Below are 16,605 nucleotides of genomic sequence, written 5' to 3' on the forward strand. Positions count from 1 at the left end.
CTGGTGCAATGGAATCTGAGAGTTGTCCGTGTTCAGGACGCGGGGGAAAACACGGTTATGCTAGTGTAAAATCTAGCATCCTATCAAAATCAGAAAACGAAGCAGCCGAAGTTAGTGGAGTCAGATGAACACGTGCTAATCATCTTGAGGCTTACGAGCTGGGAGCTGGGTGAGGTAAAGGTGGTTGCGACTCGCACCTGCAGACTCGGGCTTCCCGCGTATAAACATGTATTCTGTGGGCCCGAATCATCGATTGATTACTCAGTACATGTCCTGTTGCTTTCCGTCGTGTCCGCCGCCATCCAACTATTCCATTAGTAAACTCGGGTGTAACAACTTTCCAAACAGACATCACCACCGCTAGTTTCCAAACATATCAACAGGGCGTGTAGCACAAAGCTCACCGACTTGGCTGAGTTTTCGTTCAACCCTGGAGACGCCTATCAACTGCATGCAGTGGCCCTTGAGCCCACTTGCAGGGCGGGCACCCTAGACGAACCCGCTCTCGATCGGCCCACGTTGGGCAAATCGTGCCCTTTTTCCACAGAAGCCCCATCCTCCCTGTTCGCTCTCCTCATGCCTAACTGGCCGCGGATTTTTTACACGATGATGGTGGTGTTGGGAGCCATCGGGCTGCCAGCTCCTTTTTGCGGATGCGTTCCCGCTGTTCCATACAGCAGCGGGCAGTTCGGAAGGCGGTATTGGGAACATGCAGCTGGGGTAACATGCGGTCAGTCTTGGTAACTTTGTATACGCAGGTATAAATCGTGTCAGATCATCCTGCGTTGTTGACTCCAGAGGTTTCTCCTCCTTCTCTTTTTTATCTCTTCATCAATCCTGTGGGCACCCCATCTTGGCTCCTGAACCGGCGTGGCGCAGCCGAGAAACCCCCGCCTTCCCCTCGCCAGCCAACCCAGCATTAGCACAATGACGGCGACGTTGCAGCAACCTCCGAGAAAGACGGCCATAATCCAGGCGCGGTATATGGATCAGATGGAGCTTGAGCTTTTTCTGCTGGGCCTCTTCGGCCCTGGAAAATGCGACGTCACGGTACGTCTCCCGTTCCAAGCATGGTCACCCCAATAGTGATGCTGAAATGTATTTTCTTCTCTATGTAGTGGACGCGGGGCTTTTATCAGTGTGTCCTCCCAAGAGGATTAAGACGCGTGAGTATTATGTTGCCCATCACCCACGTTTTCTAGGACTGCATTCTGATCAGTTCCTCGCAGCCTGAGCTGGAGCGCCTAGCAGCAAAAATCGGAATGGAAAGATATAAAATCGTTCGGTGACCGCAATTCTAGCATTTGGGAGCTGGCGGGGCAGAAATGTTTTACACTGCATTACTAGCGGGGTTTCTTCCCGTTTATGTTCATATAGACCGAACTCCTTACTCTGGCACCCATAAATGTCTTCCACCACCCACCAAAACTCCGAAAATACAACAAGAAATACAACGCTAACCCGAAGTTGGGCCGTCAGGCTCTCCCTTGAGCATACCATGAGGTGGGCTCAGCCTCATCGCTACTATCTCCGGTGCTCCCATTCTTGTCCCCCATTGGATGGGATGCACCCGACGCCAGCGGCTTCTTGGACTCATCAACCATGGCTTGAAGCTCTTCATAAAGCGCGTCGAGTACTGGCGGTCTCTCCTGGACACAGGGGTTGACCCAGGGCCTGTGTTCCGTCAGGTACGCAACTCCGCCTGGCCCCTGGGCTTTTCTGTGCATACTCTGAACCTTCGTCAAGAGAGCCTTGGACCTGATCCGGTCGAATTTTGGTGGTGATCGCACGACTAGCATGTGGTTGTATACTAGATCCAGAAGTTCGTGCAGGTACTGCGTGCAGCATGGGTTTTTGTGCATGTCCTCAATGCACTATTCCGCCGTGTCAGTGGTTGAGAAGTAGAGGCGAGGCGACGTTCAAAAGGGAAAGGGTATTGTTCACTGACCTGTACAACACCATCCTTGACCCCGAAGCCGTACTCTCCTTCTTTACCTGTCGGTTTGATGTAATAGAACTGCTGGGTCCCGACTTGGAAGAGGTCGAGCTGGCGCCTCGCGCGGGCAAATTCTTTTCGACGCTCCTGGCCAGTTTTCCTGTCATCGCCTAGCATCCAGCATGCCATCTCAAGAAATATGCAGCCCAGGCTCCATATGTCCCATAGCGCGTTGATATTTCCCTTCATGTCGCACTCGGGAGGGGCCCAGCTCATCGTGTAGCCCAGCCCTTTTTTGCGCACGGCGGACTTGCTGAGCTCGCGGTGCACATCTGCAAGGCCGAAGTCGGTGATGATGAGCTTGCCCGGGGCTTTGCCGCCGTTGGCCGAGGGGTAGTAGAGGATATTCTCGGGCTTGAGATCCCCGTGGCGCCCGAACTTTCGTTCAGGGTCGCCCAGGAAATCGTTTGGAGGCTCATGGATGGTATGGACGGCCCCTGTCAACCCCAGGATTTGGGCCGAAATCCAAAGCGTGAACTCCGGAGTCTTGGCCGGAGACCTGAGACGCCTCCAGTAATGCTCAAGGTCGCCGTCTGCGCATGGGAAGATCAAATTGAACTTGTCCCTGTGTGTGAAGGTCGCCAAGAGTGTAACGAGGTTCTCATGATTGCGGCCGCTAAATCGCTTGAGGTTGTCGATCTCCTTTTTGTATTTTACTACGTCGGCTTTCAGGAGGGACTTGATGGCAAACCACTTGTTCGGAAGTGAAAGCTGTCCGAATAGCGCCCAGGGTTAGTCAGATCTAATCAACCCTGGATAGCATCACGCCAATAAGAAACCATACCTGTTTTAGTAGGTGGTGGAAGCCGTGGGAGTCTGGGTCGATGATGACGAGCTCAACTGTTCCGAACCCGCCGGCGAGGGCTTCGGCGCCGGGGTCCCCTTGGCGGCCCCATGAACCCTGACAGTGTCCCACATCGCTCGTTGGCCATTTCTTCCTATCGTCCTTCCCTGTCTGTCTCCAAGGTAGCTGGGCTTCGGTGGGCAGATCGTAGTGCTTCGGAGTGCCGTCCTGCTCACACTCAAAGAATGGAGTGAAGAAGGACCACTGCTCCTCGCGGAGGGACTTTACGTCGGTGTGGCGAAGCCAACAGCTCTTAGCAACAGCGTCCGGCTTCCTGATTTCCGCGAGCTGCACAGAGCGATTGGGCCCCAACTTGGTGCCCAGGGGCAACTGGTGGTCGGAGAACCCTTGGTCGATGAAGTGGCCGATAAGATCACCTCGCTCAATCTCGAGAAGCAGAGCGAACACTGTCAAGTATCCGGCGGGGGTCCCCAAGTGGCTTCCTCCAGATTCGGGAGCACCAACGCACCAACGCTTCGGGCTATTCGCCAAACCAGCAGGCACAATCTGGGCACAAAACTGCTCGACTTGTTCCTTTTCGGCGATTTCACATTCCTCTCGCAGCGCTTTCCGAATCCTGTCATTCGTCATATGGCGTCGAAGGACCGCGAAGGGGAGGTACCCATCGGCCCTTGGCTTATACGAGGATGGGATGCGGCTTCTTCTGATAATCATGGTCAGGCTGTCGCTAGAACCATTGTTGGAACTGTAGCTGCTTTCGCTAGAATCATCCCCAGGATTGTCACTGAGATAGTCGCTTTGCTTGTCGCTTGGGTCGTCGCTCTCGTCACCAGGCGGAGGTGGTGTTCTCAGTCCACCTCGATGGAGGCTGCCCACAGTACCGAATGGTCTTTGGGGTCCCTGGCCGGGTGGGTCTGGGGCTAGGTGGACAGCGATGGTTGGGTTTGGGGGTTGTTGCGATCGGTGAGGCATTTTGATACGAAGTTCGTTGGTGTTCTCTGTAGTTGTGCTCAAATCTCGTGGGTACGTCCCCAGGTTTTGTGGAAGACAAGGCGGCCTATTATAGACGGGCGGTGCTAGACGGGGAGGAGATGGCCCTGCAGTTTGACCAGAAGTTACGCTGCCCGCGACCAGGCCTGGCTAGGTGGTATATCACAGCGAGCGGTGACTCAAACTGTGACGGTAGCCTCACCGCGCGGAAGAAGGAGGCAGCCAGTCCACGAAGCACTTGACGCAACCGATGTGCACGAATTCTGCCTGCAGGTTCTCCCGGAAGCTGCACCCTTAAAATTGCACAATGGCGGCCTCCGTCGCGCGGTGCGGATAGAAAGGGGAGGGGGGGATCTCCGTCTGTATGGCTACAGATGCCTTGTTGAGCTGTATTGACCAAGGAGGGAATATCAAAACTGCATCGATGAAGACTGTTATTGTCTTGCGGGCGGTGCAGAAATAAGGGTGTGCATGATCGGCTAGGCCTCAAAAAAGGAGGCGTCAAGACGCCTCGGTAGCCTGCCTGCCCGACTGCCTGCCCGACTGGCGGCGGTGCGAGCCATGCAAAATCAGGGAAAGGCTGCGATGAGGGGTTCCCATCGCGGTGCACCAGTGCCAAAAATCATCAATGTGCAAGGCTCGATGCGCCGTGATGGTGGGATGGAGGTGTTGGTGCCATCGAGCCCTACAGACGTCAGATTGGCAGCCCGCACACGGACATAGGTCACAGGCAGGCTTGGAGCCCTCGCACTCCCAGTTCAACCCCGAGGCATTCTGAAAATTGATGAAATCGAATAATACCAAGGAGGACTACTTTGAGAAACGAAGGGGATGACTTGTGGTGCTGTCGAAAGAAACCTAACCCACAAAAAAGACAGTGGGCAGGGGGTTTTGAAGTGCATGCATTCTCCATGGCAATCCAGCTCCTGTGCCGTAGGCCAAGACGGTGAGGGGAATCTCGCAACAGTGAACCAGCTTACTATTTCCGTCAAAACCCTTTGCTTTATTTAATCCCACAGAACAGAACGGCAAGAAAAACAGAAAAAAATCCATGCCTATCAACACCGCGTTATTACCTCGTCTGGGGTAGCCTCCCGGGGAACACATCATCTTCAGTAGCCTGCAATTTCTTGAAGCACTTTGTCCTGTTAACATGGTAAGTGAAGTTAGCTTGCTCGTCCCTTCATATGGTAAGCTCCCATCAGACTGAAAGAGACTCACCATGTCGACCTGGGAATCGTACGGCTTGATGCTATACGCATTGTGTTGCACCATGATTTGGAACTGATTCCTGCCCAGTCTGGCCTCGAGGTTCTTGATGAGGTGCTGTGCATTGTGGACGTTCTTTGTCGGCACCCGGCCGACCTTGCAATGGGGATGTGCAGTCGCTGAAGAAAGGCTCTGGGTGGAGGAGGATCGTTTTGTGGTGGGTATGCGGTTCATGGCTGGCATGGGCAGGCTGTGACACTGGCTGCTTGTGTGTGTTGTGTGTGTTGTGTGTGCTATGGGTTCCCTCCTTTTTGTTTGTCTGCTTTCCGCCCCTGATCGCAATCACTGATGCTATATTTATCACCTCCTCTTTTTATTCTGTCGCTCTCCCGTATTTATTTTGTTGCCTGATGTTGATTTCGCGAGCGCGGGATCTTCCGATTGAGGCTGATAGATATTTTTATCGCGAAAAGGACATTGGATTGGAGTGGAAGCGCGACCTGACGAGGAAAAGGGTTTGGCATAATGGACAACGGCCTGGGGCAACGGTCTACATTTCTACCGCTGAGCTGTCCTGGTTAGCACGTAGAAAAAGGGATTGCTACCACCGAAGCGGTTGCCAATCATGCAGGATTGGGCGATGGCGAACCAGCTGGGCGAACCAGCCGGGCGAACCACGGGCACCGCCCACACTGCCACCACACCACATCATATCACACTCTTAGATATACACCCTCACCCCTCCATCAATCAATTCTGAGGCTGCATCGTGGCTGGCTTGCAGAAGAGGCCTCTTGCAAAAGTACCTGGCGGGGCGTACTTGTTGGCTCGCCCAGTCTGGTATGTGCCCCCGCCCAACCGCCCACGGCGCCTGGCTCGAGAAGGAACGCCGCATCTGGGGGAGCGAAGACACGGCGGACTGGCAGGGGCTTTGAGAATCGCAGCCGGAGGTCGCTCTGGGGCACAGCCGACAGTTTTGACATCCTTCATCATTGAAGTCACGGTGTCTGTCCACTGGACTCCCATGGCCTGCCTGCCTTCTCGTCTTGAAAAAGACCCAGACATCCCAGAACCCAATCGTTTGCTTGCATCGCCTAGACCCAAACCTGGACCTTCCAATAGCCGTCATCCGGTTCTCTAAGCGGCCTGCCTGCGTCGTACCTGTAGACAGACCTACTTTAGTTCCCACTCTACACCAATATACATGCACAACACTCCACCGCCTCGGAACCCAGGCTCCTCGGGGACGCCAGATGTAATTACCCCTTTCGATTAGTTCCTCGTACTACCCAAATGCCGCCCCTGGTCCAGTATCTGATCGCGTCTAACTCGGACTCCCATGCCTGATAGCAGGCTACTCCCCATATCATGATGGGGCCGATCTACGAAGAGCCTCCATTAATCATAGGCAGCCATTCCGCCACCGTTGAAGCACCAGACTTCGCCTCTCGCAAACCTCCCCCCTCCGAAGTCATAACTGTCCTTGGTGATACCAGGCAGCTATCACAAACAAATCCTCCTCGGTGTAAAGGCGTAGCCATCGGCTCTGCGGACGATCCGCTCGGAAGCCCTGCTGCCTCCAACTCTGCTGCAAACTCTTTGTTTGCTCATACTGGGGGTGGGCTCAAGGATGAGACACTAAAGGAGTTGATGGACACGTTCGACAGCGTATGCTCCGAAAATTTGCAGACGTCCAAATGGAACGCGCACGCGGACGACCCGACACATTTTATTTCCTTCAGCACTCTGGACACCGTCGTCAACAGGAGTCTCGTCGAGCGTGTCATCCAGCGCCTTCCAGGATGCAAAGACCACGCGCAAGCGACCAGCGATATCTGGAGCCCAGTCAGCCTCAACCCATTGCCGACCGACCGCAGGCAACACCGAGTCGGGCTCACTACCCGACGAAGACTTTTTCTCCTCGTCTTGCTCGCCCAAAAGCCGGAGAAGATACTAGACCTTATCGAAGAGGGCGTCACCGACAACGACCTGCCATTCGTGTGGACGCTCGGGAGCTATGCCCAACGGAGGCGGGGCTCTCAAGAATCTGCCGGGCGCAGGGTGAGCTGCCTGTCCACGGAGAAAAACACGGTGCGATCGGTCTTCACTGATTGGCAATGGAAGACGCTGTCGCCTTTCCTCTGGCTGAGCACCAGGGAGGAGCCCAAGGTACAGCATTACCGTCTCGATGGGAGGACTCCGCTTCCATTCATCGAGGCTTCCTCACCCGACCTCCGGCTTGCACCCGGCAGCTGCGGGGTCATAGGCGGGTTCTCGGTGGTGCAAAAAGTGGCGATAGAGCCATCGCACTTCAATCATGACAGCTTCGCGGTAAGCCCTTTTCTGCAAACGACGCGCACGCCCTGTCTTGAGAAGATGGAATAGAGAACCTAACGCCAGTGACTCGCGATACAGCCATGCCCTGGCGCCGAGCATCCGTTTTTTGCTGTCAAGACTCTTCACCGCCACACCAAGCGCGGCTTGTTCGAGGGCGAAGTTGAGGCTCTCAAAAGGATGATGACCGAAGGCGAGCTGCACAGGAGCTTGGTTCGCCTACTAGCGACGATCGACAGAGGCGATCAGTACCACATGATCTTTCCGTGGGCAGATGGAAATCTCCAAGAATACTGGGAGAAGCTGTACCCCGAGCCCAACAGTCTCCCCCGGGGCCGTGGCCTGGCAAAGTGGATGGCGTGGGAGCTTCTTGGACTCGCCCAGGCAATCAAGCGCGTGCACGACTCGCCGGTGCGTGCCGGGAACCTTCAGGAGGTCGAGCAGACGGGCAAAGTGTACGGCTGCCACGGCGATATCAAGCCTCACAACATCCTCTTCTTCCAAGGAAACGACCCGAGCGGGGACCGCGGGAAACTCCAACTGGCCGACTTTGGCCTTGCGCGGTTCCATAGCAAAGAGTCCATAAGAGTGTCCGCAAACTCGGCCGGCCACACGGATACCTACCGGTCGCCCGAGTTTGACATGGACTCGCCGCCCGGGTGTCGTGTGACGGTGGGACCTAAGACGGATATTTGGTCCTTTGGGGCTGTTGCATTGGAGTTTGTTGTTTGGTATTGCGCAGGGTGGAAAGATTTGGAATCCTTCGCGGAAGAAAGAGCCCGCGAGGATATTGTGACGTGGCAACCCAGGATTCAACAAGACAAATTCTTCAACCGATATCACGAAGGTCTCGGGGTGAAGCGAGGAGTCTTGCAGGTGAGATCAAACATACCATTCTGGACTTGGTTGTCTGGGCCGCCTCTGTGTGTGCCAGCGTTGGGCTAACAAAGGACCACCCGGATTTAGAAGATTGAATCTTTGAGAGGCCATCCTCTCTGCAGCCGATACTTGCGAGACCTACTGGACTACATCGAAAGCCATCTCCTTGTTGTCAATGAGGATCGCCGGGCATGCTGCCGCAAGGCTTGCGCCAAGTTTGCCGATATGTTTAGCAAGTGCGAAGGCGACCTTGGTTACTGCACAGAACGAGGTCCCGTCGCTGCGCCGCCCTCCCCATGGGATAATACGTCTTTGGCGCGGCCGCACGTGAGGGCCGATGACACTGACGGCGTAGCTCTGGCACAAACTTCCGCCGAGGCGTCGCCGCGAAAGTTCAAAGCTTTGCAGAAGAGAAAGCTTACGGACGATTTGGAACATGATACGGCGCTCAAGATTGCGCGGCAGAGGACAACAGAGATTTGAAGGGATGAAAAAGAGGTTACAAATACATTGCGATAAGCCAAGAAAGAGACCCATGCTAATAACGACGTGTATACGTTTCCCACGGTGTGCCCGCCCTTGTGGGAAATGCAAGTTGAAACATTATTATTTTACACCACGATTGTCAAAGCCCGGTCTTGTCCGTGGATCGATTGCCAGGTTCCGTGAAGGCCGCCTACAGCCTTTATTTTGGATAGCCCTTTGCCCCCCATTGCTGCTATCCATGATGGCCAGAATTCGGTGTTGGCGAGTTGTTTTGAGCGTTCTGCAATTGAACCAAACGGTCGGAGAACGAAGTTGTATCGTAAATATACCTCGCTAGTATGCTTGTGTCTGCTGGTGCGCGCTTCAAGAACTGGCGAAAACCGTTGTGACTGCGAGTATGTCGGTTAGATAGATGACTCTAGTGGCTAACACGAGCGAAATGGTTGGTCCGGTAGGTACCTTGGAGGTCGACTCCTTTTTACCGGTCTTTCTAAATGCTCGGAGCTGCTTATGGAACCTTATTGCGCGACGGTGCTCGATGTCGAGGACATGGCTGAAGTGGCTTGGGCACGAGGCAGCGATGTGAAAAATCCAATTAAATGCTTATTTAAGATGGTATGGGAGTCTCGTAATGCAATATGGTTCCACCGAATTATCCAGCTCAAAGCTGGTCGCCTGAGGTGCGAGGTACTGATACGTGGTGATTGCATTTTTTTTGCTTCTCAGTTGACAAAGAATCGGATCTTGACATGATGGAATACTCCAGCTTGTAACGGCCGACTTCCTCTGCTCTCCAGAAATCCAAACGCGGCCCAGATGATGAGCCCTGGCCGACACCTGAAACGGGCCTCACCCGTTTCCCCATGTCTCCACAAGCTATCGGGGTAGTGCGATGGCCTTGTTCATGAGTTTCGGGAGAGCGACTTTATCTAAAGCTAGACGTAGACTGTCGATATTCGCTGTCTGTCGAGGCAAGGCTGGGGAAGATGGGAAAGCCCACAGGCGTTGGTGACATGTCTTCCTCGTCCCTTGATGGGAAATCCCATGAACAGGGCTCCCCCTGTACGAACTCGGGGCTGTGTTGCAGCGATGATGTGCTTACAGCCCCTGCTGGCCAATGGGGGAGTGCGATTGTTTATTGGGATGCCCGGCCGATGCACTTAGGGCTGAATGGACACGAGGACCCTGGTCTAACGATCAGAACCCCTGTCGGCTGCCTCGAAGGAGCAGTGGGAAGGTGGGAGGCCTGGCGCTACTGGCTAGTGCCCTGCGTAGGCAAGACATGCGGCTCCGTGGTGGTGGTGGTGGTGCTGCTGCTGCGCGTGGGACAGGATCCTGCGTCTTTCCGACGCACGTCAGGTAACCAAAAGTACGAGGCTTCCCCGCCCAGCTTCCCGGTCCAACGTCAAATCCTGGCGAGCGCATACACCCAACACAGGCTAGGAATTGCCCGAGCCGTCACTCGAGGGGGATTGTCGACGTCCCTTCATTCTTTCAACCCATTTCTTTTCTGTCTTTCCTTTGTTTGACAGACCCGACAGCATTGGTGCATTACCCAGGCACTCGGACGCTGGTGGTGCCCACATCGCTCCCTACCTCTAGCCAGTCGCACGCCGAAGCACACCCGCATTGTGCTCGCGGCCTGCCTTACGCCATCATTTTGACTCAGACCCGGCATAAACGGCGCCGAGAATAAAGCCGGCCGCCTGTACCCGGCCCAGAGGGTATACTTGAGCCATAATCCGGCGTGGCTGAAAGCGCAATCGCCAATGTCATTTGCCCAGCTCGCCGTCAGCGCTGGCGCTGAGGCGTGGGCGGCTCCAAAAGTCAGCGCGCACATGTCTCCGATATCCGAGGTGCGGGACACCACTACCAAAACAAGTGCCGCGGCCGCCGATGACCGCGAGAGGAGCGCTTCTCGCTCCGTTTCACCGCCCTTCTTGCCTTCTTTATCTTGGAGGCGTCACCGCATGTCCACCTCCGACTCGAGCAGCATCTCGTCGCGCCTCTCGCTGGCGACCGGCTCCATCACAAGCACCAGCCCCCCACCATCATCAAGCCTGAGCCCGACGTACACAGACTCCTCGTACGACCAGCATGTCTTTATGCATGCGAACCCCTGGGTAACCTCTAAGCCCGGCGGCACGCTCGGCCGCAACTCGACGACATCGCCCCTCGCGAGCCCCATCACGCTCAGCTCTGTTGGGGACGAGCATACGGTCCCCAGCCCAGATATGATGGAGTCTGAAGGTGCTATGGAATCATGCCCCAGCTCGCGTACGCCACGCTCAAGCTTCTGCCTCCCCGCTGAGGCTTGCGGTCCGAACCCGCAGCTTTATTCTCGCGAGCCTCTCACGTTTCCGTACCGGCCCAAGCGCAGGAACAGAGAGTCGTGGGACTCGGCGCTGGGCTCGGACATGAACGGGCGACGTACCCGCGGCAGCTCCTTGGCCGGCCCGGACTTCCAGCCCTTGCCGGCGGTCTTCGCTTCGCGCAACAACATGCTGCCGCCACCGCCGCGCGAGGCCAATCGGCTGTCCATCTCGTCCATCCCAGGGAGCGTCATCCACATCGACCCACACTCCCCGGCCCCTCGGCTGTCGGGAGGGGCTGATGACGGACACGACCTGCAGGCGTGTTCCCCACAGGAGCAGTGCGACGAGACATCGTCGGAAACAACCCTGCCGGCAGAGGACGCCGCCGGCCGGATCCTCAACTACGCCCTCGACGTCGCCTTCGGTACCAACGCCTACAACATCGAGACCTCATCGGTGTGCCGGTCCGTGGTGCACAACTTCATCAGCGACCTGGGCTGGGCCGTCGACCAGGGGCAGCACCAGCAGCGGGAGGACGTGGTCGACGACTTGCAGCTGGACCTCGAGTCCCCTCACGATGCCGATGGCCGCGGCGAGCAGCAGCAGCACACGCGCAACAGTCCGAACGCATCTAACAATGCTCAGCAGGCGGGCAAGAGGCGCAGCGCCGGCGGGAGGGGGAAGAGGAAATCGCAGGAGCTGAGCGACGACGAGCAGGATGGAGAGGACAGCAACGACGAGGGCGACGCGAGGCAGTCGTCGGAGCCGGGGCCGTCCAAGAGGGTAAAGCCCAACCCCGCCGTGCGCATGAGCTGCCCGTACCGCGTCAAGAACCCTCTCCGGTTCAACGTGCGCGACCACCGTCTATGCGCCCTGACCGTGTTTACCGACACCGCCGAACTGAGGTATGCTCTGATTCACACACTCCCAGGGGTGAGCTTTTGGACATTGCCAGCTGACAGGAAGCCAAAATTGCCAGACGCCACATACAGGACTGCCACAAGAGGCTGGCCAACTCGCCGTACCGTTGCCTTCGGTGCGAGGTCCAGTTCGACTCGATGGAGAGCCTCCGCGAGCACCAGAAGAGCACCACCCCCTGCCCCGTGAACCCCGCCGCCGACGCGGGCGGCCTACACAACCCCGAGGACGGCATCGACAGCGCCACCGCCAACCAGCTCAAGTGCAAAAGGGGGCGCGTGGCGGACTCGATCGAAGTGCAATGGTACAAGATCTGGTGTCTGCTTTTCCCCGACTGCGAGGTGCAGCCATATGGTGAATATTCCCCTTCACGGGTTGCTAGACAAAGCAGAAAAAGATTTTGAGGATGGTATCCCGGGCTAACAGTAACGCCTTAAGACTACTGCGCGGTCATGGAACACCACGAGCTCAAGGAAAAGTACCTGGGCAGCATGTGTTCCCTCAATAAATCCCTCTCCGTCATCGGCCTGGGTGAGCGCGGGCTCGAGACGCTCGACCGGATCCTCACCAACCACTTCATCGGCCTGTTCGAGCAATGCAACGAGGAGGGCCGCAGCAAGGACTACCGCAACAGGCAGCCAAAGGCGGCGCCGGCCCAGCAGCAGCAGCAGCAGCCGACACCCGACGACAACGGCCAGCTCCGCAAGCAGTCGTCTTTGCGCAAGCGTCTCGCCGCCGCCCAGCGCGACTCCCAGCGCGACTCGGGCTTCGTCGAGGACTATCAGAGCATCGTGGGCGGCCTGCAGGAGGCGGGCGTTGTGGCCGTTGTGGGCGGCAGCGGCGCGTCGTCGGAAGAGGGCGGTGGCGGTGGAGGTGGCGTGGGCAAGTTCACGCCGCCTGCGACCTTTATTTCCGACAACGGGTCCTCGTCCTCGCCCGGCGCGTCGTTCCGCAAGGCGCAGCAGATGCAGTTTGCGCTGCCGCCGGCGGGCCCCTTCGGCCTGGCGCCGCCGCCGGCGCGCGACGACAACAACGACAGCGTCCCCGCCGGGTTCCCTCCCGCGGGCCCGTTCGCCGGCTCCCTCGCCGGGCTAGACGCCTCCCTGCTAGAGCACTCGGACGACGCGAGCTGGGCCATGCACGGGTCGTTTGCCGACTACGACGCTATGGCTGCTGCTGCGGCCGGGTACGGACACGCCGCGCAGCTCGACCATGGCGGGTTCGGCTTCCCCGTTCACCCGAGCGCATCGCGGCACATCGTCCCCAACATGGTGCCCATGCAGTTCGCGGGCGGTGGTGAGATGCCGGACGCCCTGCAAGACAGCACCAGCGCGTGGGTGTATAGCCAACACCCGTGAGATGGGTGTTGGGAGTTCTCAATGAGGTTATGAAGTGTTTTGTGTAGGATAGTAGCTGGATGACGGATTGTACAAAGGATTGCATGTCGGTGCCATCATATAGGCGGGCGGTAATGTCTCATTTTATATTGTCTGTTTCAATCCTGGTCTTCCAGGCGTCACCACTGAGTATCACAGGTCTCGCATAATGTTCCATCTCAAGCTGGAACCGCTATTTTTTCAACGGGGCACTTCAATCCATACCCATGGTAAATCATAACACGTCATTTCGAGATACTATTGATAAATCATTGTGTTCCAGGGTGCTTTCGTCTGGTACAGCGACTGCAGCTTCAAGGAGCCAAACAAATACTCATTGCTTCCAAACCCACAAAAACCCATTCGTGGGGGTGGCATCACTCGACAAGCGCCTTACACGCTGTTACCATTTCCATTGGTCACTCCATCGACCTGCCCGTCGTGGGGACGAGTGATGGGATTCTCGACAACGACCTGGCCAACATGCAGGCGCTTCCTCGGAACCCACAGGAGCTGCACGATGCCAAAAAGGGCGACGCCGATAACACTGAACCACGCAACGCCGGAACCGCCAACGCTATAGACGAGGCCGACGATGGGAGGGGCAATGGTCCTGGCGAGACAGGCACCCGACATGGCCAGGCCGTTGATCTTGCCGAGATCCGCCATGGAAGGAGCAGCCTCCTTGAGCAGGATGAGGGTGACGGGGAAGATGATGATGCCGCAAAAGGACTGCAGCGTCAGGGAGAGATATATCGCGGACGAAAATGCAGGCTCGAAGAGGAGCGAGAGGAAGGGAGGGATCAGGTAGCCGAGAGGGTACAGCAGGACCATCCACACGAGTGAGTGCCAAACGCCGACGCGCTCGACGAAGATGGGAAAGATGACTGCCTGAATGAACAGACCCAAAAAGCCGTTGACGGCTAGGTAGACCCCGACGTCGGGCGCCGTGTAGCCCAGGCCGCCCTTGAGGTCGAGCTGGCCTCGCGGTAAAAGGGGCTCGTCGAGTAGATGCGTGGGCAGCAGCGACTGCGAACCCATCTGGTGGTAAGAGAAGATCAGGAGTAGGAAACAGAGCATAAGAACGGTGAAGTTGAACGGGTTCTCCTTCTTCTTAGAGAGGTCAGTCACCACATCTCCAGGTCCGATTTCACCATCCGAGACGGGCTTGATCGAATGCATGGTGCCGAATGAGGAGCGTCTCAGGTCGACATTGTGCTCGTCGATGGGCAGCGGCAGGCTGGACTCGACAAACATGGGCGTGGACTCGAGCGACGTGCGGGTCTGGCCACCGTGCCTGAGAGGAGTGGTCTCGTCGGCGTCAACGTCGGTATCGTCCACAGCCGGGTCTCGGTCGGGAACTGCGACATCTTCGTCCCACTCCCGGGTCTCGTCAAGGAAGAATACGCCGAGAATGACGGCCGATACCACGCAGACAAAGGCGACAAGGTTGGGGAGCAGGTAAGGGTAGCGACCCCACAGTCCGTCCTCGTCAAAGCGCCCGGGGTACGACTTGACGGGGTGGGCGAGGAAACCGCCCATGGCGGACCCGATAATGGTACCCAGCGACCAGACGAAGGGCTGGACGGCATAGGCGATGGGCTCGTGCTCGGGGCGTTTAACCATCTCGGCAACCATGGTCTGCATGACCGACACGTTGCCGTTGAGGGCACCGCCGAGAAGGCGTGCGGCAAAAGCAACCCAGTACGACTTGGACAGACCAAAGATGAGGCTCGACAGGGCAACACCGACTAGGCCAGATAGAACGATGGGCTTGCGACCGACCCGGTCCGAGAGGGTGCCCCAAGCCATCGATGTGATGGCCTCGGCGACGGCATAGGCCGAGACCAGGAGGCCGGCATAAAAGGAAGCTTCCTTCCTATCGATGCCGAGGTCCTGCACCATGTCGAAGGTGTACGTCATGATAGACGTGAAGGCGATGGGCTCGGAGAATCGACATATTGCTGTGCAGACGAGCGGGACGGAAGCGCATTGGCTGTTAACGAGCTGTTTTTTTTTTATCTCGCGTTGCGATGCTGTTGCATTCGCCATCTCGACCAAGTGGTGCGTGCGTGTGGAACCATACCAAGAATGAAGAGCTGCCGTGTGGGGAACGCGTTCGGGTCTTTCTCTTTTCTCCGCGGCATGATGGACTTGGGACGAGGCATGACGGCTTGGGGCTCTCTCTGGCAGAACAAGAGCCAAGGAAAACTGAAGACGAGAAAGAAAGGGGGAGAATGGGCGTCCGAGGAGGAGGGGACGATGAAAATAAGAAGGTCGACGCGGGCAGCCGCGCCAGGCGCAACCCAGGATCAGTCTTGTCCCTTTCCCACCGTTTGCGGGGCCGTACTATTGGGGCCGTGGTTCTGCTAATGCTGCAGTTACACTTGGACGTAGGTGTGGAGGGGGGTTCCTGCGGGACTGTCGGCCCGCTGACCGCGGCTACAGGCACCAACCACTAGAATTGGAGAGGCCAGGCAGGTTGAGGCGGGCCGAGGACAGCACAGTTGACCTCTGTCGAACACGGTCGCCTGCAGGAGCTTCCTTGGGCAAGGAATCCAGGCGACCCAACATGCATATGCCAGAAGCCGCACGGATACGGCACCCCGAGGTGAGTCGCTCTGGGCTCGACACAGCACAGGACGTCAACTGACTTTCGTCTGTTCTGGCGCCTCGTTGCCCGGAGCCCAGAGATCAATGTCACAGCCCGCGAGGTTCGTGTCAATCTGACTTTGGTTGGCATCAATTGTGGAGTTGGCGCTTCCCCACCATCCCGCCATCGTTAATCAAATCTTGTCCCGAACATGACCCGAGGACCCTGGAAGAGCACAGGCGGTCAGCAGCATTGATGTTTCTCCAGGGATCAGAGCTGCCCGTGCGTGGGGCAACCGCTTTTCGGGAGAGGAATGAGAACAACAGGAACAGCAACGGGAATAGTAGGGAGAATAGCAATAAAGATGAAGACGAGAATAAAAACAAGAATAAAAATGAATAAAAACAGGAATGAAGACAGGGATAAGACCAAGGATAAAACCAAGAAATAAAACCAAAAATACAAACAGTAGTGCGGCTTTAGCACAATCCCAGAGTGGGAAGAAAAATCTACGGCACGAACAATTCTAATCCCAGCAGCCCAGGACCTGCTTCGGCGGAGCGAACTGCTCCGCAATCGGGCGCCTCGATTCATTCAAAATACCCGTCACACGCACCCTCAATATCTCGGTATCCAATGGAAAAAGAAATACAGAGCTGAGTTATCAATGCACGCTGGCCGTGACCGTCGACAATTCATTTCAT

General features: G+C 56.7%; 6 protein-coding genes across 6 annotated transcripts; 3 read left to right on the forward strand and 3 right to left on the reverse strand.

The window, feature by feature from the left end:
* The first annotated feature begins 324 nt into the window (after positions 1 to 324).
* On the forward strand, positions 325 to 1,524 carry GGTG_03572 (hypothetical protein). The gene is made up of 3 exons (XM_009221353.1): positions 325 to 1,050; positions 1,119 to 1,166; positions 1,230 to 1,524. Exons 1-3 carry the CDS (start codon positions 928 to 930, stop codon positions 1,287 to 1,289), a joined length of 231 nt encoding a protein of 76 aa, XP_009219617.1. The 5' UTR covers positions 325 to 927; the 3' UTR covers positions 1,290 to 1,524.
* GGTG_03573 (serine/threonine protein kinase) lies at positions 1,279 to 3,816 on the reverse strand. The gene is made up of 3 exons (XM_009221354.1): positions 2,781 to 3,816; positions 1,949 to 2,707; positions 1,279 to 1,874 (listed from the first exon to the last, which is right to left on the reverse strand). Exons 1-3 carry the CDS (start codon positions 3,771 to 3,773, stop codon positions 1,476 to 1,478), a joined length of 2,151 nt encoding a protein of 716 aa, XP_009219618.1. The 5' UTR covers positions 3,774 to 3,816; the 3' UTR covers positions 1,279 to 1,475.
* A 739-nt stretch (positions 3,817 to 4,555) lies between these two features.
* Positions 4,556 to 5,505, reverse strand: GGTG_03574 (hypothetical protein). Its single transcript, XM_009221355.1, has 2 exons — positions 5,013 to 5,505; positions 4,556 to 4,936 (listed from the first exon to the last, which is right to left on the reverse strand). Exons 1-2 carry the CDS (start codon positions 5,241 to 5,243, stop codon positions 4,904 to 4,906), a joined length of 264 nt encoding a protein of 87 aa, XP_009219619.1. The 5' UTR covers positions 5,244 to 5,505; the 3' UTR covers positions 4,556 to 4,903.
* Positions 5,506 to 6,346: 841 nt separating this feature from the next.
* On the forward strand, positions 6,347 to 8,828 carry GGTG_03575 (serine/threonine protein kinase). Its single transcript, XM_009221356.1, has 3 exons — positions 6,347 to 7,331; positions 7,416 to 8,210; positions 8,301 to 8,828. The coding sequence occupies exons 1-3, from the start codon at positions 6,369 to 6,371 to the stop codon at positions 8,694 to 8,696; spliced, it is 2,154 nt and encodes a 717-aa protein (XP_009219620.1). The 5' UTR covers positions 6,347 to 6,368; the 3' UTR covers positions 8,697 to 8,828.
* Positions 8,829 to 10,063: 1,235 nt separating this feature from the next.
* GGTG_03576 (hypothetical protein) lies at positions 10,064 to 13,662 on the forward strand. The gene is made up of 3 exons (XM_009221357.1): positions 10,064 to 11,919; positions 11,994 to 12,286; positions 12,371 to 13,662. The coding sequence occupies exons 1-3, from the start codon at positions 10,469 to 10,471 to the stop codon at positions 13,288 to 13,290; spliced, it is 2,664 nt and encodes an 887-aa protein (XP_009219621.1). The 5' UTR covers positions 10,064 to 10,468; the 3' UTR covers positions 13,291 to 13,662.
* GGTG_03577 (hypothetical protein) lies at positions 13,452 to 15,523 on the reverse strand. The gene is made up of 2 exons (XM_009221358.1): positions 15,395 to 15,523; positions 13,452 to 15,272 (listed from the first exon to the last, which is right to left on the reverse strand). Exons 1-2 carry the CDS (start codon positions 15,474 to 15,476, stop codon positions 13,702 to 13,704), a joined length of 1,653 nt encoding a protein of 550 aa, XP_009219622.1. The 5' UTR covers positions 15,477 to 15,523; the 3' UTR covers positions 13,452 to 13,701.
* Between the last annotated feature and the right edge of the window lie 1,082 nt (positions 15,524 to 16,605).

This window comes from Gaeumannomyces tritici (assembly GCF_000145635.1).
Source record: "Gaeumannomyces tritici R3-111a-1 unplaced genomic scaffold supercont2.2, whole genome shotgun sequence".
In the NCBI taxonomy this organism is placed as follows: domain Eukaryota; kingdom Fungi; phylum Ascomycota; class Sordariomycetes; order Magnaporthales; family Magnaporthaceae; genus Gaeumannomyces; species Gaeumannomyces tritici.

Excerpts from the sequence above, each read along its gene's own strand:
- GGTG_03572 (XM_009221353.1), top strand. The coding sequence starts at position 928 with ATGACGGCGACGTTGCAGCAACCTCCGAGAAAGACGGCCATAATCCAG. Across the intron at positions 1,051-1,118 it reads CTGGAAAATGCGACGTCACG|TGGACGCGGGGCTTTTATCA; the intron begins GTACGTCTCCCG and ends TTCTCTATGTAG. Across the intron at positions 1,167-1,229 it reads TCCCAAGAGGATTAAGACGC|CCTGAGCTGGAGCGCCTAGC; the intron begins GTGAGTATTATG and ends AGTTCCTCGCAG.
- GGTG_03573 (XM_009221354.1), bottom strand. The coding sequence starts at position 3,773 with ATGCCTCACCGATCGCAACAACCCCCAAACCCAACCATCGCTGTCCAC. Across the intron at positions 2,708-2,780 it reads TCCACCACCTACTAAAACAG|CTTTCACTTCCGAACAAGTG; the intron begins GTATGGTTTCTT and ends CTATTCGGACAG. Across the intron at positions 1,875-1,948 it reads TCAAGGATGGTGTTGTACAG|TGCATTGAGGACATGCACAA; the intron begins GTCAGTGAACAA and ends ACGGCGGAATAG.
- GGTG_03574 (XM_009221355.1), bottom strand. The coding sequence starts at position 5,243 with ATGCCAGCCATGAACCGCATACCCACCACAAAACGATCCTCCTCCACC. Across the intron at positions 4,937-5,012 it reads ACGATTCCCAGGTCGACATG|GACAAAGTGCTTCAAGAAAT; the intron begins GTGAGTCTCTTT and ends CCATGTTAACAG.
- GGTG_03575 (XM_009221356.1), top strand. The coding sequence starts at position 6,369 with ATGATGGGGCCGATCTACGAAGAGCCTCCATTAATCATAGGCAGCCAT. Across the intron at positions 7,332-7,415 it reads TCAATCATGACAGCTTCGCG|CCATGCCCTGGCGCCGAGCA; the intron begins GTAAGCCCTTTT and ends CTCGCGATACAG. Across the intron at positions 8,211-8,300 it reads TGAAGCGAGGAGTCTTGCAG|AAGATTGAATCTTTGAGAGG; the intron begins GTGAGATCAAAC and ends ACCCGGATTTAG.
- GGTG_03576 (XM_009221357.1), top strand. The coding sequence starts at position 10,469 with ATGTCATTTGCCCAGCTCGCCGTCAGCGCTGGCGCTGAGGCGTGGGCG. Across the intron at positions 11,920-11,993 it reads ACCGACACCGCCGAACTGAG|ACGCCACATACAGGACTGCC; the intron begins GTATGCTCTGAT and ends CAAAATTGCCAG. Across the intron at positions 12,287-12,370 it reads CTGCGAGGTGCAGCCATATG|ACTACTGCGCGGTCATGGAA; the intron begins GTGAATATTCCC and ends TAACGCCTTAAG.
- GGTG_03577 (XM_009221358.1), bottom strand. The coding sequence starts at position 15,476 with ATGCCTCGTCCCAAGTCCATCATGCCGCGGAGAAAAGAGAAAGACCCG. Across the intron at positions 15,273-15,394 it reads ACGGCAGCTCTTCATTCTTG|CAATATGTCGATTCTCCGAG; the intron begins GTATGGTTCCAC and ends TCGTCTGCACAG.